We start from the raw sequence: 21,005 nt of genomic DNA on the forward strand, positions 1-21,005 counted from the left end.
CGCGCGCTAGCGGCGGGCATGGGTGCACGTCCGCCGTCGCAGCAATTTCCATTCACTCTGCACCCCCGCTGCTGCACCCTCGACGCCCACCATGCTGCTCCCAACGCTGCGTCACGCCCTGCGCCAGCCGCTCGCCAGCCCGCGCGCCGTCCAACGCCGCTGGGCGCAGGTGCATGACGTCCGCTTCCTCGCCACGCACGACTCGCAGGAGCGCATCCTCGCCAAGTACCGGGACAAGCTCGAGCACAAGGCGCGCCAAAAGGGCCTCAAGGACCTCGACGAGCTCAAGGAGCAGTACAAGGACGAGATCGAGGAGCTGCGCAAGCAGGCCATTGTGCCCGGCGCAACTGGGCCCCTGACGCCGCCGCCAGACACGCGCATTGCAGCACACGCGCCCAAGACTCCCTGGCCCTCACCTCCGCCCCCGCCTGCTGCTCCAGGCTCTCCCACTGCCCCGCCGCCAGGCGTCAAAACGCTCAACTCGTTCCTCGACCTCGCCAAAGTCCAGACGCTCCCCGACAAGGAAGTCCAGGCCCTGTGGCGCCTACGCCACGCTGCCAACCCGCAGAGCATCCACTTCGCCGTCCCCGCCACCACCTTCTCCCAGCTCCTTCGCAGCGCCAAACAGCATCCCTCGTTCGTCCTCCCTGTCCCCCGCGAGATACCCGCCGACGCCCCATCGGCCTCACAGCAGCCGTCTCAGACGCAGCAAGCCGCCGAGCTGCACTATCTCCAATTCTCCCACCCGCACGTCGATACCACCACGCTCATGTTCACGACACTGGCAGAGTTCAAGCTCAGGGGCGAGTTCGCCAGTCCCCACACCACCGTCACCTTCCACCAGGAGCTCGCCGAGAGCCACAACTTGGTCCTGGGCCAAGGCTTGGTCATCGAGAACAGGGGCGTGTCCGTCGACGACGCCAGATGGCTCGTCATGTGCATGCAGAAGTTCTACGTGCAGACGGAAGAGGGCAAGGGCCGCAGCCAGCTTCTCGACATGTTCACCCGCGGAGACAGCGCATTCCAGGTACAGCGACTGATAGATGAGGCCGAGAAGATATTGTAATTGTACATGCCACCCGTCTACCCCCTCAGCGGGAGCACATGCTGCACTAGACACGTCTGCCTACAAAGCGGGCATTCGGGCTTCTCCCTGGCCCAGTCTCCGATACACGTCCAACAGAAGACATGACCACACGTCGTCACACTCGGATCCTTCATCTCTTCCAGGCACAGCGTACATTTCCGATTGCCACCGCCAATCCATCCCATTGTTTCCTCTCCCTCCAGCTCGTATCTTGCCTTGTTTAACGCGGGTGTCTGTGTCCACTTTTGCACGTCTGACGGTGCCGCTGTGGGCACCGCGGACGCTGCGTCGAATAGTAGCGCGTTGTTGGCGCTGTAGGCGTTGGGATCCAGAGACACCTCTGCGCCGCCACCGACAATGGCCGACGTGCCTTGCGGGTGGCCGCCACCTACTGCCGCCGTCGAAGAGGTGACAGTATTGTGCACGTGTAGGTATGCCTGTACAGCCATCTGTAGGACTAGCAATACGCCCAGGACTTCGTAGCCTGCGCGATTGTCGCCTTCGGTCACCTGGCGCGTGAAGATGTACCTGAGCCCCCATATCCGTTTCGAGAGGTGGTAGTAGCTCCCTGAGAAGTAAAACGTTGCCAACGAGAGAGCGTAGACTGGCGATGGTGATGTGATGGTGTCGAGGTTTCGGAGTAGGTAGTTTTGCACACGCATGCCTAATGGTCGCCCTATCTGTGTCTTGCTCCCGCTCTCCTGTGCCTGATGCTGTGCTCGTGCCTGTTGTCGTGTATACCACCGCAGATTTGCCTCGAGCTTTGCGCGCACTCGCCGCCTAAAGGCCGGCAATGCCCTCCCAAGCACATATGGCCCCAAGATGCAACCGAGTATGTATCCAGCTCTGCGGCCCAGCGCCGGTAGACGTCCGCTTTCGCTTTCCACCTGGACAATGTCTGTGTATTCCTCGCCCAAGGTCCGGTTCCCTATCAGCGTCGTCAGACCGAGGTAGAGAAGTTCTCCGACTACACGCGTCTCGGACGCATACGTATGCGACGTGCGCGCGCCATAGAGCTTGCGCAACAGCGTCGAGAGCTGATCGAGAAGCACACCGGAGAAATAGGCGTCTTTCTGGTGTGACCGAATAATGTCGGGAGAGGCGGCAAAGGGGTAAGCGTAGCGCGTAGAAGAGGACATGCTTGTGTTCGCGTACAAGACTGACGGTGGTCGTTCTGTTGTGTTGATGCATGTCCCAGGTCAGCCGCGGCCTCGGCTGAACCCTGGAGACATCGCATCACGTGTCATGTAACCTTCGAGCACTCGCTCCAGCGGCGGACAGAATTCGTGTCGCATTCTGCAAGAAATATATATGACGTATACATCAACTTACGCTATTACTGCTAATGTTTGATACCGCATGAGCACGGGCCGGCACGAATCTGTCATCCGCTGGCGCTCGTGGTGGACATTCAAGGCCTACCCTTACGTCAAGCTTTGTCCAACCATTCTCCTCTGCATTACCATGAATTTTCATGTTCGTGGGGTTGAGGTTCCTTGACCAAAGTGATTATGGCTCAGACGTAATGATCAAACACAAAGTTTGGTTAAATGGACGCGACCTCGGGATGATCTAATGCCTGGGTAACCTCTGGTGCTATGTGGCTTCTTACATGCAACGACTTCCTGAACAACATACTGCATCCATTAGACCTTCTATTCTATGCGCTAAGCTATGGAAAAGGGACGCGCATGGACACAACTCGAAGCTTGTTCGCCATACAACGCGCAGAATACTCTGGATAGACTGGACAAAGGTTACAACAATGCCGGGCAGGCATATCTCGAAGCGGAAACAAATTGTGCAGGGTGCATCTTGCCTCGCAAGTGCAAGAATCGGGAGGTGAGATCCCCTAATTCCGTATCGCGTGTTGCTCTCGTTGCCTCACTTGCTGAAGATTTGTATATCTGCATATTGAACATCGGTTTCTTGTATTGTCGAGAAAAGAACCAATTTTAAGCTTAGAGAAATGGCTACATACAAATTGCTCCAATAAGTACCCGTAAAAGGGGTTCGAGCGGTACACCAAGATCGGATCGCATGTTTGCACAGTCCGCTGCTCAACTTGTTGTCATAGGGTACAAATCGTGCGTAGCTGCTCTTTTATCATATGCGCCCATGCATACTTTACATACGTATCTGTCACCAAGAGCTGTCATCAGGCATCACTCTTCGTTCAAAAAAGACTGCAGAACACCTCAATCGATGAGACTATTTCTGATTAGACATGTGATCCCATTCAAATCCAAAGATGGCGGTGGCAGACACACTTCTGCATGCTATCCACATAGACTGACTATGCATGCAGCCAAGAAGACCGCCGACGCCACCTTTACGAAGGCGCCCATGCTAGCCATTTATGTCATCAACCAGAATATATAAATTCAGGTCATATAGTGGTAGAGACTCGGGTAGAGGACGAACGTGGCAAGTTGTGCAAGGGACCACTACCAGCATATAGGTTGCGTATGGGGAAGGACCAACAAATACTGACGATAGCGCCCACGCACGAATGCGTCTGTCCTGGAAGCAAATGTATTCGTATGATCTAGGCTGCCAAATGTGTTTCGGAATGATCAGAATGACGATCCCAAGATTTCAACGTTGTACATCCGAGGGGATTACCACTTGGGCAGCATCCAAATGTTTGACGAGTTTTAGGGAGCGCATGGTCTAGTTGCTGCTGGATGATAGTATAATTTAATTGGGACTTTGTGTCAGTGTATCGAACAGCTCGGAGAGTAACGAACTGTCCCGACTCGTTGTCTCGAATGCGCAATGGAATTTGCTTCGGTGAGAGGGCGATCACGAGAAATCGCTGTGCTAAAACTTAGTTTGTTTTGCATGATGTAAATACATCTTGATGTACAGATATCTCTGGGATTACCTGAGGTTTCGTCGACATTACCACGGCAAAGGCGAAGAGAAACTGTTATACTATTAATCTCACTGCGAAATCGGGAGGGGCTTATACCTCACGGGATCGATTCGAGACCCTACCTCGGTAGTCACAGCTTGGTCTGCTCAGCCCAAAGGTTTTGCAACACTTCACAAGGCCAAATATTTCTGTCTCAACGGTCACGATTACCAGAGAGTGCCCGCAGCATCACGACCCAGGCCTGAAGATTTGCCACAATGCCAAATTTACGAGCCAACCACGACAGGACCTGAACCCGGCGGGCCATCGAGACGCGCAGTCATGCTACATCTTTCCAGTAGCATGAATACAGAGTGGGGCGAGAATATCGATGACATAGAAGATGAAGATAGCCCTGCGAAATACTACGCCGTGGCAAGAGGACAAAAATTCAGCCTATACGACAGCTGGTACGGAAACAACGGCGCACAGATCCAAATCATGTTTCAAGGGCGCGAGGTTTCGAAGGTCCGAAGACCGCGATGCCATCATCCAATATCTATGCGAGAAAGACATTCCTCAATCCGCGATACGCTTCTTTCGAGAATCTCTCAAACACCGATCAGATCTTAAGCCCCAGCCTAGGAAATCTGGCAGAGAAGAGATTGGACGCCTTATATCGTCGCAACAGCTGGAAGGCCCTGGAAGGCGTACAGCGGTGATCGACGCTATCCGCGACTTGCTCATCCAGTATCTCCTTCCCGAGGGTATCTCGGTCCCGAGGTCGACGAGGAAGGTGAGGAGGAAGGTGCCATTCTGAGCGATGATCAGACACTCGAAATCTATGAGAACATGTGCCGGCGAACGAAGGGACCCGGCCATAATCCCATCAACGCCTGTCTTTTAGCTTTGCTTTGAAAGACGCGCCGTACGTAAATATTTTCAACTTCATTAACGCTTGCCGTACTGGGAAAGAGCCCAAGACTTTTACCGACCGGTCCACATTTCGAGACTACACGACCATGCCAGGAATGAGAATCGACCTGGCGCCAAAAAGAACGAATTGCTGGCACCACTTTTGCAGGACCTCACCAAGGGTCGAAATGCTCACGATCCGGTAGCTCAGAGGCAGCGGCTGCTGGATGAAAGGAATCGAAGGTTGCGCGAACGTTGACTCGATCCCAGATCGTTCAATACCGAAGTCAAAACTGAGCGGCTAGATCCTACTCAAGTTCCGATCTGATAACACTACGTCTTCGTCATCAGTAGCAGTCGCCCTTGGCTATCTGCAACTCGACTTTCCGAGCCCAGGGCAAGAGGACCCATATGACAGCGAAGTCTGCACAGCATCCGTGAGCGCAGGAGCAAGTGGACCATCCAAGTCGGCATCTGACTTACACGCACATTGGCAAACCCTGCAGGATTGTCCACCACTAAAGCCGATGTTTCCCGACCTATGTACCGCAGTTACTGCGCCGGCGAACCTCAACCACGAGGAAGCAACCAGTCACATGTCGATCAAGCAAGAATCGGTACCAGACGCACATTCCGCGAAGCAAAACATTGAACCTACGAGATCGGCCGGAAAATGTGCGCGTGTTGTGCAAGGTGTGCAATCCTATCCGTGCAAGAAGGAGCGACGCAACCTTGATAATTTGGATACGAAATTGTAGACTTTATTCGGCAACACTATATCTTCAACCATTGATTATGGAGTACATAGCTACATTCAACTTATCCGTTACATCATGTCATCTTATTTTGACTTTCTTGTTCCTCCATCCAATCCGCTCCTTGTATTCAGTGACCAGGTCTGCAGTGCCCTCAAGATCTTCTTTGGGAAGCCAATCATGGCTGTCTTCGTATCCCTCCCATTTGACGAGATAGTAGTTCTTCTCGTGCTCTTGAAAATGCGCCACGATGGCCTCTGCAGCATACTCTTCCGTAGCATCCGCTCCTGCATTGTCTTTGTCGTCATGTTCGAGCGACTGTCGTCCTGAATACAATGTGCGCATACATTTATGTTTGGCTACCGAGGTATCTGTCCGATTTGTATTACGGCAAAGGTAGTTGTGGGGGTATTGTGTCGTCTTAGTCTGATGCAGCAAGCGATGAATGATCAGAGGAAGACGCTGTCTGCGGAGGGACGTCCACCGCTCTGGAACCCAATGTAGCTGGGGAGCTAGAGTCTCGCGCGGAAGATGGAGCTGCGATTGGAGCTTCTTGGTGGACACTGTCAGCAGACGGTGAAAGAGCGGATACGATAGGGTGAAGTTGAGATGGAAGAGTGCTGTCGATCCCAGATGGTCTAGAGAACGGATGATCTTTACTGCTGCCCGCACTCCCAGCCTCAATTGCGACCGCTGGTAAATCACCGGTTGTAGAGTTTGCATCATCGTCGCCGAGCGCTAAATAGTGCACATGTTCTGGTTCTGAAACTTCTGAAAGTTCCCATCGAGGGACAGAGATGGATGCTCTCCCAGGTATTGGTAATACCGAAAGAGCGCTGTTGGCGACAAAAGCTGAGCGTATGATGTTGGGCGATGTCTGCGTGGGTTGTCCGATGTGTTCGGTTGTACGATCGAACACCATAGGTTCGCTGTCTACCAGCTCTTCGTGCATGTCGTTCTTGAGCTGCCGGGAGCTCACGACCAGGCCTCTCGATCTTCCCCTGCATTTCCCGCGATTGGCTCTCGGTCGACCTCTTGGACGTGCGGTCGGCTCTGCAGCGAAGGCGAGCCCGCTGAGCATGCGGCTTCCTTTGTTGGCGTTTGGCGCTTTGGCATTCTTTTGCAGTTGGCGACGCGCCAGGTCTTCGGCCTCGGTGCGCATTGCAATGTTCTCTGCCTCTGCCTCGAGCCTGAACTGTTCTGTTTCATATCGTTCCAGTTCAGCTGGAGAAACGAACTGCAGTATGCGTTGCAGGTCCACATCCTCAAGCTGTGTGAGAGCAACACCGTCCCGTGCACTCCCCGCTCCACCGGTATATGTGACCTCTACAGTGTATAGCTCCCGCTTGAAGTGATGTTCGGTATGTCGGCGATGCAGTATTCGCGTTCGCGCATTCGATATAGGGCAGACGTTAGGTAGTCGTGCGGTGACAGTGGCAGGCTCCTTGCGAACGCGCCATAATTGGTCGTACACCTCGGCGCCAGGCGTGTATGCTTCCCACCCCCACTGCGCATATTTTAGTAGTGTTTGGTTGTGTCGATTGTCTCGTGATTTGGCGGTAGCATACTATCTGCGTCTTGCCTTTGCCTCGTCCTCTGCCACCTCTAGCGCTGCGACCGCCTCTGCGCTCCCTGCGCGACATGCCTATTCTGTACATGCGTCTGAAGCGATGCACCGAAGGCCCGATAACCCGCAAAGGCGATAATTGAAGCCACAGGTGTCGGTGTCCGCCATGATGAGAGTTGGGCAGTTGGCATGTGACGCGATCAGGTGTTTCCTGGATTTCGCTGGGCTTATGTCAGCCACCGAGCTATCCCCATTTCGGGTTCCATACCATCTGGGAACCACACGCGCAGCTCTGATCGTTGGACTCACACGGCGGAAACTTTGCGGAACCGTTCAAACAGCTCGAATCAATTTACCCCGAATGCTGAGCAATGATTCTGTCATCAGCCACATCGGCCGTAACTCAAGAGTGAAGCTTAGCGTTCACTGGAGACGGAAACGTCCAATGATCTTATTGCAAATCAGCTAGCGTTACCTTAGCGTCACCTTAGCTTTCATCCGTCAGCAACCCACAGCAAGCACGAAGTGTCAGGGCCTCAGGACATATGAGCAGTGGAAATGCCCAGTCATCCATCATAGCGCCCAACATGTCTCATCCCATACTTGGATGCCAGATTGCCCCACGGTATCATCACGAATACGATTCAAGCTCACCCAGCGAGTCCGAGCTGGGAATACAAGTCTCCGCCGCCGCCAGCTCCACTCCTCTAGAGCAGCACACCACGGGTGTCAAGACTGAGACGGTCCATGGCACCACCTCCACTCCGATTAGGCCAACAACGCTGCAGCGTGGCCGCACAAAGAGTAGCCGCAGGATCGCGCAAGAACAGGCGCCTGTTGGGTTCTTTCACTCGTCCATGGCCGGTGTCAGGATTCACGTGATCAGACTCTGGCTCCGTACAAATCTCATTCTTGCCATTGCCATCATGGCCTTTCTTTGCCTTTTCTGGGGTGCACTGTTTCGTCAAAATGCAAACGTGAGGGGTCTGAGCATTTCCGTTGTAGACTTTGATGGCCAGCCACCGTATACCGGGGTCGCACCCTTCGTGGGTCCATTTGTCACTCGCACTATTCGCAACATCATGGAGGAGGGTGGCGTGGTGCCCGGCTATAGCTTTGCGTCGGCCGAGGACTTTAACAACGACCCGCTGAACGTACGCGACAGAGTCTACGACTTCCATGCCTGGGCGGCCGTCATCATCAATTCCAACGCCACAGCAATGCTCGATACAGCAGTGAAACTGGGGAACGCGAGCTACGATCCCTTAGGTGCCTGCCAGATCATCTATAACTCGGCGCGCGATCAAATTACCTCCTCAACTTACATTGTACCCAGTATGAACACCCTCCAGAAGCGTGTAGTTACCGAATTTGGCCGCGCGTGGATCGCACATCTTCTCCAGAACAACGTTTCGGTTACCGACATGCACCTGGACATCGCACCCCAGGCCCTTTCTCCCGGAATTGAGTTCACAGTCAACGATTTGCGCCCCTTTGGACCGCCTGTTGCTACACCCGCGGTCAGCATTGGCCTCATATACCTGAGTGAGCAATGTTCTTGTACAAATCGCATGTGAGATATACTAACGTCTTACACCGCTATCTAGTCATCATCTCCTTCTTCAGCTTCACGTTCTTCTTACCTATCCATCTAAAATATCTCTCGCCCAAAGGTCATCCACCGCTGCACTTCTATCAGCTCATCGTGTGGCGCTACATCGCGACGGTCGCATCTTACTTCTTCCTCTCCCTCGTCTATTCCTTTGTTAGCCTCGCCTACCTTATGCCCATGGACCGTCCCACTGCCTCGCATAATCAGCCTGCCAGTAACCCTAACGCCTACGGCAGAGGCACCTTTATGGTATACTGGATGGGCAACTGGATTGGAATGATTGCTTTTGGTCTTGCGAGCGAGAACATGGCCATGCTCTTGGGCTCCCCCTGGACGGCGTTGTGGCTCATTTTCTGGGTCATCAGCAATGTCGCCACTGGGTTTTATGCTCTCGAGCTTGCACCGAGCTTTTATCGATGGGGCTATGGTTGGCCGATGCACAATGTCGTCGAGCTCACACGGTCAATCCTGTTCGATCTGCATCCACGAGTTGGCTTGAACTTTGGAATCTTGTTTGCTTGGGCTGCGATAGACTCGATCTTGTTCCCGCTTTGCTGCTATTATATGAAGTGGAATACTGCGCGGGTTCGCAAGAATGCAGCCAAGGCCGAGGCGGATTGGCATGCCAAGATGGACAAGGAGAGAGAAGAGCCTGGCCTATTAGCAAGGGTCACTACGCTAGGGGATAAATAGGGTTGATAGTGCAAGAACGACGCAAGCCATAATCTTCCTATAGATCGCATGAAACAAGTGCCCTTGTATCCCCCAATCCTAGTCATCCCGAACACGTCGCGGCAACGCACGAAAAGTAGACTAAGGAAGGCTTGATGCAAGCTACCTCTAGACTTTTGCCTTCCAGTTCCAGCCCACCAGCGATACCCTAGTAGCAAGTAGAAGACATCCTCCTACAAAGAAAGACACACCCGCCCAAACATTCGCATACGTGTAGTTGCCGTTGTGGCTCTGGATGATCGCTCCAGCTAGTGGTGGACCTGTAAAACTCGATATACTCACCACGGTGAAGGCCATGCCCATCCTCACACCAGACTTCTTCAGATCCCTCTCCCGGCTCATACTTCCGATTACCGCAGGCCAGAGCGCCTGAATAACGGCGCTCCCGCTTCCATATATGACAGCAAATACGTACAAGGTGGCGATGGAGTTGATCCTAATCCATACGAACATCATGATACCACAGACAAACGCGAATGGTATAAGAACATTAAGCCCACCAATCTTGTCAGCATAGTAGGTCGGCAGTAGACGAAAGATAAATCCCATGCATACTTGCACGAGAAGCAGATTGATACTTTGCTGGTAACTGGCGCCAAGGACATTTCGTGCATAGCTTCCAATGTAGAAGAAAGCGAAATACAAGCCCCAGAAACTGAAAAAGGCACCAGCACAGTACAGGGCATATGGCAGTTCCGTGAAGCTTGCCCAGTCGACCAATGGACCGCTTTTCCTGGGAGGGAGCCGAGTACGGTATAAACCGATGGTGATGGCATTCATGAGCAACATGATAAAGCCGATGATGCGTATCGTCCATGGAAAGCCCAAGCTAGGTAGACATTGCTGCACGATAACTGGGAAGATGACGCCCCCAGTGCAGGACCCCAGCGCTGTGAAGCCCAGCGCGAAAGCGCGACGCTTGACAAAGTAGGTGGAGACCAGGGCCATGGAGGGACAGAACTGCAACCCATTTGCAATTCCCAGACATACGCCCTGAGAGAGAAAGACATGCCAGACACTTTTGCTCTCCGCCAAGGTAAAAATACCGAGTAGCTGGAAGCACGCACCAGCGATATAGACAGGGTGAAAAAGTCCAGCGTCCGTAGCACGGCCTGTAAAAGTGCCAAGGAAGAAGAGGAGGAAGACCTGAAGCGATCCAATCCATGAAATGGTCGAGGAAGATATGCCGAGGGTGTTTTCGTAGTAGGTCTGATACACACCAAATGACGTAAAGAAGCCAAAGGTGGTCAGGATAGTTAGGTGCGTGCATAGGACTTGAGTCCAAGCTGTGAGGCCGCCATCGGGAGCGGGGCCTGGGTCGAATGATGCCGCTGAGCGGCGCGAAAGTATGCGTGCGAGAGCAGGCTGGCTTGGCTTGTCGTGCGTGGGTTGCGCATCTTGGTGGCCAGCTTCAGCCTTCAGGGTGGCTTCTTGTATCTCAACGTCGCGCGCGCCAGACGATGTCTGCAGGCTGCGCTCCATGTCATTGGTCAAGTCTGCGATCTTGTTCAAGCCGACGGATCGATTGTTCATTTGTGCGGGGTAACAGCGATAACAGCTAATACTAGGAGGAGAGCGAAGCTTAATACCGCGCGGGAGGCTCGTGAACAAGAATCTGTGACGTGCAGAACGTGTTGTTCTTCGTATGCCTATAACGTAGGTGATAAGCGAGTGGAACCTTTTTGCTAAGACTCCACTAAAACCACCACTATGCACGATAGTTAACGCAGGTGCACTCGCTATAGGTTAACAACGAGCTGCTTTACGCTCGTATCAAGGAGCTACAACACGAGCTTAACGTTATTAAGAAGCGCCTAGCGCAGCGGACGACATTGACCACACAAGACGGGGACAACTAGCACGGCGGCGCTGTCTTCTACAGTCTTAGGAAGCTTGCTAGCGAGCGCGCGCGCAAAACTGCAGAACTTGATAAAGCCGCGCGGCTATAACTCTAAAAAAACTCGCGATAGAGAGGCAAAGGCGGCAGAAACAGCATACAAAAAGCGGCAGCAAGAGGGGATATAGGTAGCTTAACAGCGTGCTGCCAAGGAGCGTCGTGAGGCGAAGAAAGCATGAGCTAAAGCGCTGGCTGCTAAACGAGTGCTTAAAAAGTAGTAACGACGACGCTGCAACCGCTTAAAAATTATACAATATACTTAATAAGCGTAAGCAAAAAGCCTTACACAGTACTGTAAACAATCTAACAAAGCGGTGTCGTATTGTAGTTCCGCGAAGTTAGGTTATCGCTGTTCCTCTAGCTGCGTCTTTTCTACCTAAACTTACTACGCGCGGCCGCAACATCAAGGAACTAGCTAAATATAAATAGCACAATTGAAGTGCAAGGCTCTATATAGCAATACACTAGCTTTTCTCGCGACAATAGCTTTTGGGTGTGATTCTACAGCTTTATCTTTCTATTGTTAGTATCTTGTTAGTGTTACAAGACGCTACAAGCACGTGGTTAAGAGCTTATAAGAAGCGTTAATCGTAGCTACGTATAATATCTAGTGTAATATAAGACGTTGCGTAAGGAATAAAATAGAATGCAAAGTAGTAAAAGATATAGCTAGGGCTGTGCGCAGCGCTTAGGCCTTAGCTAGCTAATTAATAGATTTTAGGTAGACTAGCGAGCTACCTAAAATCTGTGCGTTTAGGTGTTAAGAGAACTATAGTAGTTACTATAATAGTACCTCTCTCTTACTCTTAAGCTCCTATAAGTAGAGATTATATTATATAGTGTAGTAGTTTAGTTGCTAGCTTTATATTAGTTTTAGGCTATATAGTAAGAACCTTACTCTTACTCTTGTATTACTTTAGATAGCTCTAAGATATTAGAAAACCTCTTATAGAAACTAGCTATAGCTATGTTATTCTTTAGGTCTGCAGCGGGTTTCTAGGTTATCTTATTATAGCCTATTTATTTAATATAGTATTTATGTTGTCTACAACGCTTATTATAATAGAGGTCTTTAATACTTTCTATAAAGTATTCTTCTTTATTGTCTATAACAATAGGTTTAGGCAGTAGAATAAATTGTTCTAGTAGGTACTCCTATTTTAGCGTAGTAAGCTAGAGTAAGAATATATAAAATACTAGATGTATCTTTATAGAATTAAGCAGTTTAAGACAGTACGCGTAGAAAGAGATTTTTTTAGCTACTTAGTACAGGCTAAGATTCTTCTAATTAAGATTCTTAGATACCTATTGCGTTTAGATATTACACGCGTTTAACTATACCTTATCGCTAATTTTATATATTAGCGTAGGTAGGCGTTTGCAGTTTGCGTATTCTTACTATAGAGCTTAAGCCTATGTTATTTCTTTATAGATAAACTTAGTAATATTATATATTTTATCTACTATTGCGTTTACCTTATAAGCTTAGAGAGCTTAGTAGACAGAACGTGTCTTATTAGTAGGTAGCTTAAAGCCTATTTAGAGATTCTAACTATAGTAGGCTATTATTAGAGTTACTCTAGTAGACTTAGAGATAGTATTATTAGCTTTAAACTAAGTAGTAGAGAGCTATTAAACTTAATTATTTTGTTAATAGTTCGTATACGCGCGTAGAACTTATTCTATCGCAGCGTTAGCGTTCTCTATTTATCTATCTATCTTAGAATAGTAGCTAGTTAAGAAGCGCAGGTCTATTCTTAGTTAAGCACATAGTTTATTATAGAAAGCAGATACAAACTATCTACTATAGTCTAAGACTATTATATTAGAGAGGCTATAATTACACTAAATATAGCGTAGAAACATACGTGCTACGTTAGAAGCCTCTATCTTGTTGTAGAGAATTATATATTAGTACTTAAATAAGTAGTCTACTATAACTATAATGTTCTTATATTCTTTAGATTCTAGTAGGTTAACAACAAAGTTAATAGAGACGTCTGCCTAACGTTGTTTAGGTATAGGTAGCAGCTTTATATAAGGCAGACTTCACGGGCAGAAGAGCGAACTAGTTAAAAGATAGCTTGTATTCAGAGTAGAGAATAGCAGACGCAGAGCTAGAAGAGCGCGTAGCTAGAACTATATAGAGAAGAGCTAGTTAGAAGCTAGTACTAGATAGTACTAGTTCTAACTAGTGAATACTATCTGTTCGCAAAGTCTAGTAGCTTTGGAGATAGAAGTATTCGAAGTCGAAGTAAGAAGATAGCTCGAAGTATACCGTAGAGGTTTGCCGAGGCTATGTCCTTACACTTTAGCAGGCTATAGTACTTCTTACAAGAAGCCTTTAAATGTTAGTAGACGTAGTAGTAAGAAATATAATAGTAAATAGTTTTAAATAGTTAGAGCTAGTAGTATTTCTACTAGATTAGTTTAAGTGTTTTCTCTTAGCTAAAGTAGCCTTCTAATAGAGAATTATAGACTATTCGCAGAATCTTAATCTTAAGTTTATTACTATTAGGTATTACTAACTTATTATAATAGTAGAGGCAACTCTTATAGTCTTTGTAGTTACTAAGTGTAACTGTCTTAGACTATTATGCGCTATTACGTAATAGCTTTAGCGTTTCTTAAATAAATAGGTCTTTAGGTAGCCTATTACCTATAGAATAGTACTTATTATTAATAATCTACTAGATAGATCTATCTATCTCTACTAGTCTAATTACTATAGGTTCTTAAAACAGGTTAGAACGCAGTAGAGTCTATTTCTAAGCTTATCTTGCTTTCTTCTAAGTAAGCTAGTTCTAAGAGCAATAGGTAAGAGCGTTAGACTTCTTACTATACTTACTAGGTTAGTATGTAATTATAAACTAGAATTGTAATAGGTATTTAGACTAGCAGGCTTAATAGTAGCTTAGTTGCTTTGTAGTAGCGAAGTACTACAGGTTCTTATAGTCGCTAAGCACGTTAATAGAGAAGGTAGCGCCTTCTAATTCTAGTCTCTACTATTTAAAATAGCAAACAATAGTAAGTAGCTTCTTATTGTAGATCTTATAGTTATTCTTAGCGGGGTTTATTCTTTTTAAGTAGCACGCGACTAGATAGAGAACACTGTTAGGTCTAGATTAGAACAGCACTTCTACTATAACATAGTTAGAAGCGTTAGCTTTAATAACAATTAGTAGGTCTAGGTTAAAGTATTGTAATATTAGTGTAGTAGTAAAGGCATGCTTTAAAGTATTAAAAGCTTTCTAGTAGTTATTATTAAAGAGGAACTTAGTATTCTTCTTAGTTAGCGCTACTAGCGAAGTAGCTAGATAGAAGAAACTATCTATAAACTATTAGTAGAAGTTTACAAAGCCTAGAAATGCTCTAACGTTCTTAATGTTGTTTAGGTACTTCTAATTTATAATAGCTTATACCTTCTTTAGATTTATTTATATTCCGTCTACTCTAACTATGTAGCTAAGGTAAGTTACCTTAGTCTAGTAAAACTCGCATTTATCTACGTCTAGTTAGAGTCTAGCTTCTTAAAGAGCGTTTAGAATAGATTGTATATACTTCTTATATTTATAGAGATTCTTACTATAAATTAGAATATTATTAAGGTAGGCTGTGCAGAAGACGTCTAGAAACAGGCGTAGTATATTGTTTACAAAGTATTAGAACGTGCTTAGTGCATTAGCTAGTCTAAAGAGTATTACTAGGTATTTAAACAGCCTATATTAAGTGCAGAAGGCTATTAGCTATTTATCTTCTTTAGCAATTCTTAATTAGTTAAAGGTAGCAATAATATTAAGCTTTATATAATACTTAGCCTTGCTTAGTTAGCTTAAGGTCTCTTAGATTAACAGAATTAGGTAATAGTTCTTAATAGTAGCAGCGTTTAAGGCACAGTAATTAACACAGAAGCGTAGTCCGCCGCTAGGTTTCTTAATAAAGATAATAGAGAAGGCAACTAGAGAGAAGCTTGCGCGAATAAATCTCTTTAATAGGTAATTTTTAAAGTACTTACGCAACACTTTAAGTTTGTTCTAAGATATACTATATAGTAGGCTAAACCTATACTATTTACTAGGTATTAGTTTAATCTTATAGTTGTAAAGCTATTGTATAGATAGCTTATTAAACTCTTTTTATAAAAAGATGTCTATTAGGTTATAATACTTCTAAGAGACTTTTGTAAGTAGATTAGTATACTTCTTCTTAGTTAGTGCCTTGTTAATGTTAGCAATACTAATAGTATAGATTTTATAGCTTTTTTTGCGTGCTAGGCTTATAAACAGAGCAGCACCTATATAGTAGATATTAAGTTCTAGCTATAACTTTAATAAGTTGTTCTGCTTATCTATTAGCTAGGCACTATTAGAGTTAGGTATAGATTTAGGTACAAGTTTGTTTAACTAGCGCTTTATCTTAGGTAGCTAGTAGTTGTACTGTTATTGTAGCATATGCTTAAGTTTTAGGTTTTAAGAGTAGGCTTTATTATATCTATTATTACTCTACTATACCTTAGAAGAGAGAACAGAAGTTCTAGTAGTTCTAAGACAACGTTCTTTATATTATTAAGTAGTAAAGATTAGTCTTTTCTTATTATAGTCTAGGTTTACTTAGTGCTTGTTTATCTAGAGTTAGCTAAGTATTAAATTATAATAGCTAGTGTTTGTAACGTAGAGTTATATAGATTTATTGTAATTATTATATTATAGCTTTAGAGTAATAGTGTAAGACACTTCTCTACTATTAAGTATAGTTCTAGTAAATCTAGTTAGGTAAATAATATAGAGCAGCAGGTCTTAATATAGTTTTAGGTTGCGCGCGAGGTCTCTATAAATATATCTAGTACTAGTAGCTCTAGTGTTAACTAAGGCTTTAAGGTTACTCTTAACACTACCTTATTAAACTATATAAGGTATTATAATATAATGTTTCTAGGTATTAGTCTAAGATTTAGACTAGAGTTTAGTAAAGATTTAGTAGGTGCGTAGTTCTAGAGAGCAACTTATTCTTAGAACAAGGCTTTTCTCTTCTAGAATTAGTTACAAGAACGTTGTTCTTAGGATTGTAAAGGTCGCGAGAATTCTAACAAGATAGAACTAGTAGACTAGGTATAGTTATAGTTACGCGCGCTATAGAATTAGATATACTAAGTAGGTAGAGAAGCGCTGTAATTCTTAGAGATGTAACCTTTCTAGTTACACTTAAAGTAGTAGCCTTTCTTAATCCTCTTCTATTGTTTAGAAGAACTAGCGGGGGCGTATACTAACGCGTCTATCTCTATTACGTTAGAGTAGATTATAGAGTAGCGTTATAGGCGGTCTAGTAGAAAATAGAGGTTATTATTATATGTAGATATTAGGTTAGCGTAATTGTTAAAGTCGCTAGGCAAGGCTTCTCTAACTATTACACGTTAAAGTTTGTAGAATAGAGAGTTCTAGAGAGACGCAATTAGGCTAATCTTATTTAACCTAGTGTTAGCAGCTAGTTATTAGAATTTAGCGAAGTAGAAGGTAAAGCTGCGCTTTTCTTAACAGAGTCCGCTTAATTAACTAAGAGCTATTAGCTTCTTGTTTAGGTCTCTATAGGTAGCTTTAAGAAAGGTAACAAGCTAGTCTATATTATAGATATTCTTATCTATAAGCAAGTTAATAAGAGCTACTACGTTCTTCTTAAGTCTAGAGTAAGTGTATAGCAGGCGGGATCTTTTATTTAGGTATTAGTCTGCGTTTCTCTTAAGCTTGTACCTAAGCTTACAAACAAAGGTAGAGAGGTTCTTTTATTAGCTATTAAATAGAGGCAGGTTAGGTAGATAGTTAGTTTAGAGAAGGTTCTTTAGGTTCGCGTTAAATAGCGTCGCAGAATTTAAGCTAATTCTAGATAGCTCTTCTAGATAAACTTAATCTCTCTTAGCGCTAGTTTAAGTAATAGCTAAAGTAGTAGTAGAAGTAGACCTAGTCTTAATAGACTTAAGCTCTTAGCGAAGCTCTAGAATCTATTAAGAGTGTTAGTTTTCTTGTTTAGCTAGATTAGTAAGTAGTGCTTTATTGCTAGCTTTTAATGCAGTAGAATTAGCTTAGATAGCATTTAGCTAATTTAGAATTAATTGCAACGCGTTAGATTGCTCTTAAGTAGTTATAGTAGTGTAACGCAATATAATATTACAAGACACTATAAGCACGTAGTTAAGAGCTTATAAGAAGCGTTAATTATAGCTATATATAATATCTAGTATAATACAAGACGTTGCGTAAGGAATAGAATAGAATATAAAGTAGTAAAAGATATAGCTAGGGCTATACGCAGCGCTTAGGCCTTAGCTAGCTAATTAACAGATTTTGGGTAGACTAGCGAGCCACCTAAAATCTGTGCGTTCAGGTGTTAAGGGAACCACGGTGGTTACCGTAACAGTTGGGGTGGCTGAACTGGCTTATCGGGCGCACGGGCACGGTAAGCCGGAAGAGGCCGTTTACTGTGTTCGTGCGAGCAATGCGCCGCCCCAACACAACAACCACATATACAAAATGCGTCATAACTCCATGTCGCACGGTTGAGTGCGGGTATCGTGGACAGAACAATGAGGGAAGAGTGTATGTTGTATTGAATGTAGCATCCTAGTTGAGCTTATATGAAGACCATCGAACGGCGTTATTAGTAACAAGGTTCCAGACAGCGCTTGGCCTGCGACAGCTCTTCAGGCGTTGTGGCTGAAATGGGACGAAATTATACGTCCGGTACCGTTTCCCGATGCCACTTCATAGTTAAGGCGGCTGGAACCGGCGCTAACGTTTGTGGGATAGATATAGACAGCAACAGGGAAAACGTCCCTGCGCTAGAGGCAACATCTCGATCGCTGCACTGCAAACGATTACCACACCTCTCTTGAAATGGCAAGCTCATGCAGGATTTAGAAGGAAAAGAAGTAATTTAGGAGCCGTGACAGGGCAAGGCCAAGAACCTAAAGCAGATGTGTTGTGGTTCGGCGTTGGTGGCGTGGATACGAGAGGGTTGCGTGCCGAGTCAATCGTGGACGTGTGTATGCGCTAGGCTTTGTTCTTTTTGAGCTGCGCCCTTGGACTGCGGATACTACCAACAATTGCCGTGTGAGCACAGCCTCTTAAAAAGCACTTTCTTCACAGATCAACAGCAGTTGCCGTATGCGGAGACGGATTCTGCGGATTTGTTCCTATTGGTATTCGCAGCATCCTATGCCATTCTTTCCATAGCCCGCCCTACGGAAGGACGATCTGCTTGCCGATTGATGCTAGGGGTTTCACTTCATGTGAAAGGACTTCGAGGTGATGATTGTCTCTTCTCTGTCACCTTGACCGCCCTGTAGTGTTCGTCATCCTTCCGCCCCTCACAGTCTAGCAAAGATAAGACTATCAGGGCATCCTTACAACTATTACAGCCGTCAGAAGACGTCAGAAGCTCTCTTAACATCATGAAACGCATCTCAGTGGCTGAAATAATGGCGCATTACACTTCTCGCACACGACGCGAGTGTCCCCACAAAATGGATGATTAAACAGCGAGCCTGTAGCCAGTCTAGATAGCGCAAAATATTAACAAATTTGCAAAAGAGATTCCAGCTATGATTGGGTACCAGTTTGTCATTGTCGTCTGATCCCTCTTGACATCTATAGGAAATACCATCACCCCTGATATCCTTTCACTTTTAGCATACATTTTGCGATCAACCACACCCCTGGAGTTTTTGAGCAACAAAAGGCTTATGCAATAGCTATTCACTCTGATCGTCCCCTTGCCGAGTCCTGATGACAAGGTTGTTATAGGACACCAAGCTGTCGGGTCCTTGAGCCGCATCTCGATGTTTCATATTCAGAAGGCACATCCGTCGGTACTTGCGAGTTCAAGTCTGCACGCAGTCAAGAAAGCAATTACATGCCCACCTTTAGAGACCATGCCACAAATAAAGGAGCTCAAGTGCAATTGTTGGAGCGTTTCTGCTCTTTAAACACTTCTACGCTAGTCCCACCAAGCTGAATTTCATCTCGCCATGATGGGAATGATCCCTATTGAGAATAGCCGACAAGTTGGCATTCTTGTAACCTCCTTCATTTCTATCTTGATAGTCACTGTCTCGGTAGGCCTGCGCCTTGTCGCCAAAAGCATGAGGAACAGCCTCGACTGCAGCGACTACTGCATTATAGCAGCCTCGGTAAGTCGTATGTCTATGTGAAAATCACATTTATTCTGACATGTCTACCAGCTATGGAACATTGCGCTCCACGCTTGCTGTTTGGCACTGGTCACACATGGCGGCTTTGGATTCCATATTGTGGAAATTTATCAGCGCTTTGGGCCTGGGACTGTAACCTTCTTCTTTAAGGTGAGAGTAATGAGTAACTACTGCTAACTCTACAATCTCTACTCAGCTTCTTGTGTTAGGGGGTTATGTCCTTCTCGGTGCTGTGGAATGCTACTGTGTGTTTCAGCAAATTGTCGGTCTTGTCGATGTATACGGCGATGATCCCGAAGTCTTCTATGTCGAAATGGGCTCGTATTCTCAGTGCCCTAATCATAATATGGAACATCGCCAACATCATCGCTGTTTTGTTGATGTGCCGACCGTTCGCAAGGAATTGGGACTTTACGTTACCAGGAACTTGCGGTAGCCAACCAGCTTTTCACTTCGCAATGGGGCTTGTCAACCTCATCGCAGATGCTATAATTATTGCATTGCCAATGCCATATCTCTACAACTTGCGATTGGCTTGGCGCAAGAAGTTAGCCGCAATGGCCCTACTCAGTATTGGAACAGGGTAAGTGCCCGCTGATACGCAGCTTATCTTCTATTATCAATGCTAATATTTAGGGTAGAACCTGGGCTATCACTATATGCCGACAAGTACTGCTGCCCGATATAGACCATGCGGACATGACGTACAGCGGTGTGCTTGTCATAATACTCTCTAGCCTCGAGCCGGCTGTCGCGATCGCTCTGCCGTGCATCCCCCTTACGCGACCCTTATTCGACAGATCAATCAAGACCACCCACTCCAGCTACGTTAGCAGACGGGTTAGTTTTTTCTCGAAGGAAGGAAGCAGAACACAGGATTTCGACCCGACTGCCACGTTCTCAGAATTGGTGGGCAACAACGATACTTCTTCGCCACTTGAGCTGCAGTCTATCAAGCCTTCTCAGATTGTTCGCGTCTCGTCTGTTTACGAGCACCGTCGACAGCAGATACCGGCGAGTCCAAATTACAGTATCACAGTTGAGACGAAGTGGGAAGTAAGAAGAGACTGATTTGGGGGGTGGTGATATGCGCCGGTATATAGTTCGGAAAGCAAATACAAGTCCACAGTGTATGCACCCATTAGAACTACAACACTCCAGTCTTCCCATTGCTCCGAGATGATTGAGGAAATATAGGAAGGTTGTGGTCAAGGCGCAGCCGTGATATCACAACGCCAAAGTACACCTCTTAATGCTTAGATAGCATGAGTTGGCGGTCGTAGTGACACAGCGACAATTAGGCAACCAGCTTCTCCCAAGCGCGCGGGCAACTAAGCGGTTGGCGGGGACATACAAAGACGCGGAATCTTTGGGAGAGACTCA

The 21,005-nt window shown here is 46.4% G+C and overlaps 6 protein-coding genes across 6 annotated transcripts; 3 read left to right on the plus strand and 3 right to left on the minus strand.

Moving 5' to 3' along the window:
- Nucleotides 1-16: 16 nt before the first annotated feature.
- On the plus strand, nucleotides 17-1,074 carry BKA58DRAFT_219082 (F1F0 ATP synthase assembly protein Atp11). The gene has a single exon (XM_046166201.1). The coding sequence runs from the start codon at nucleotides 92-94 to the stop codon at nucleotides 1,064-1,066; it is 975 nt and encodes a 324-aa protein (XP_046023804.1). The 5' UTR covers nucleotides 17-91; the 3' UTR covers nucleotides 1,067-1,074.
- On the minus strand, nucleotides 1,075-2,420 carry BKA58DRAFT_219081 (Pex12 amino terminal region-domain-containing protein). Its single transcript, XM_046166200.1, has one exon. It carries the CDS (start codon nucleotides 2,224-2,226, stop codon nucleotides 1,084-1,086), a length of 1,143 nt encoding a protein of 380 aa, XP_046023805.1. The 5' UTR covers nucleotides 2,227-2,420; the 3' UTR covers nucleotides 1,075-1,083.
- Nucleotides 2,421-5,989: 3,569 nt separating this feature from the next.
- BKA58DRAFT_219670 (uncharacterized protein) lies at nucleotides 5,990-7,540 on the minus strand. The gene is made up of 3 exons (XM_046166211.1): nucleotides 7,450-7,540; nucleotides 7,183-7,402; nucleotides 5,990-7,121 (listed from the first exon to the last, which is right to left on the minus strand). Exons 2-3 carry the CDS (start codon nucleotides 7,270-7,272, stop codon nucleotides 6,036-6,038), a joined length of 1,176 nt encoding a protein of 391 aa, XP_046023806.1. The 5' UTR covers nucleotides 7,273-7,402; nucleotides 7,450-7,540; the 3' UTR covers nucleotides 5,990-6,035.
- Nucleotides 7,541-7,712: 172 nt separating this feature from the next.
- Nucleotides 7,713-9,517, plus strand: BKA58DRAFT_389338 (uncharacterized protein). Its single transcript, XM_046170730.1, has 2 exons — nucleotides 7,713-8,726; nucleotides 8,789-9,517. Exons 1-2 carry the CDS (start codon nucleotides 7,727-7,729, stop codon nucleotides 9,484-9,486), a joined length of 1,698 nt encoding a protein of 565 aa, XP_046023807.1. The 5' UTR covers nucleotides 7,713-7,726; the 3' UTR covers nucleotides 9,487-9,517.
- On the minus strand, nucleotides 9,518-11,201 carry BKA58DRAFT_389340 (major facilitator superfamily domain-containing protein). Its single transcript, XM_046170731.1, has one exon. It carries the CDS (start codon nucleotides 11,056-11,058, stop codon nucleotides 9,634-9,636), a length of 1,425 nt encoding a protein of 474 aa, XP_046023808.1. The 5' UTR covers nucleotides 11,059-11,201; the 3' UTR covers nucleotides 9,518-9,633.
- An 8,238-nt stretch (nucleotides 11,202-19,439) lies between these two features.
- Nucleotides 19,440-20,693, plus strand: BKA58DRAFT_461125 (uncharacterized protein; the record flags this gene model as incomplete). Its single annotated transcript, XM_046174793.1, has 4 exons — nucleotides 19,440-19,601; nucleotides 19,653-19,772; nucleotides 19,832-20,205; nucleotides 20,264-20,693. 4 exons carry the CDS (start codon nucleotides 19,440-19,442, stop codon nucleotides 20,691-20,693), a joined length of 1,086 nt encoding a protein of 361 aa, XP_046023809.1.
- Nucleotides 20,694-21,005: the final 312 nt, after the last annotated feature.

Source organism: Alternaria rosae (genome assembly GCF_020736505.1).
Source record: "Alternaria rosae strain MPI-PUGE-AT-0040 chromosome Unknown BKA58scaffold_7, whole genome shotgun sequence".
NCBI lineage: Eukaryota > Fungi > Ascomycota > Dothideomycetes > Pleosporales > Pleosporaceae > Alternaria > Alternaria rosae.

Excerpts from the sequence above, each read along its gene's own strand:
- BKA58DRAFT_219082 (XM_046166201.1), top strand. The coding sequence starts at position 92 with ATGCTGCTCCCAACGCTGCGTCACGCCCTGCGCCAGCCGCTCGCCAGC.
- BKA58DRAFT_219081 (XM_046166200.1), bottom strand. The coding sequence starts at position 2,226 with ATGTCCTCTTCTACGCGCTACGCTTACCCCTTTGCCGCCTCTCCCGAC.
- BKA58DRAFT_219670 (XM_046166211.1), bottom strand. The coding sequence starts at position 7,272 with ATGTACAGAATAGGCATGTCGCGCAGGGAGCGCAGAGGCGGTCGCAGC. Across the intron at positions 7,122-7,182 it reads GCAAAGGCAAGACGCAGATA|TGGGGGTGGGAAGCATACAC; the intron begins GTATGCTACCGC and ends AAATATGCGCAG.
- BKA58DRAFT_389338 (XM_046170730.1), top strand. The coding sequence starts at position 7,727 with ATGAGCAGTGGAAATGCCCAGTCATCCATCATAGCGCCCAACATGTCT. Across the intron at positions 8,727-8,788 it reads CATTGGCCTCATATACCTGA|TCATCATCTCCTTCTTCAGC; the intron begins GTGAGCAATGTT and ends ACCGCTATCTAG.
- BKA58DRAFT_389340 (XM_046170731.1), bottom strand. The coding sequence starts at position 11,058 with ATGAACAATCGATCCGTCGGCTTGAACAAGATCGCAGACTTGACCAAT.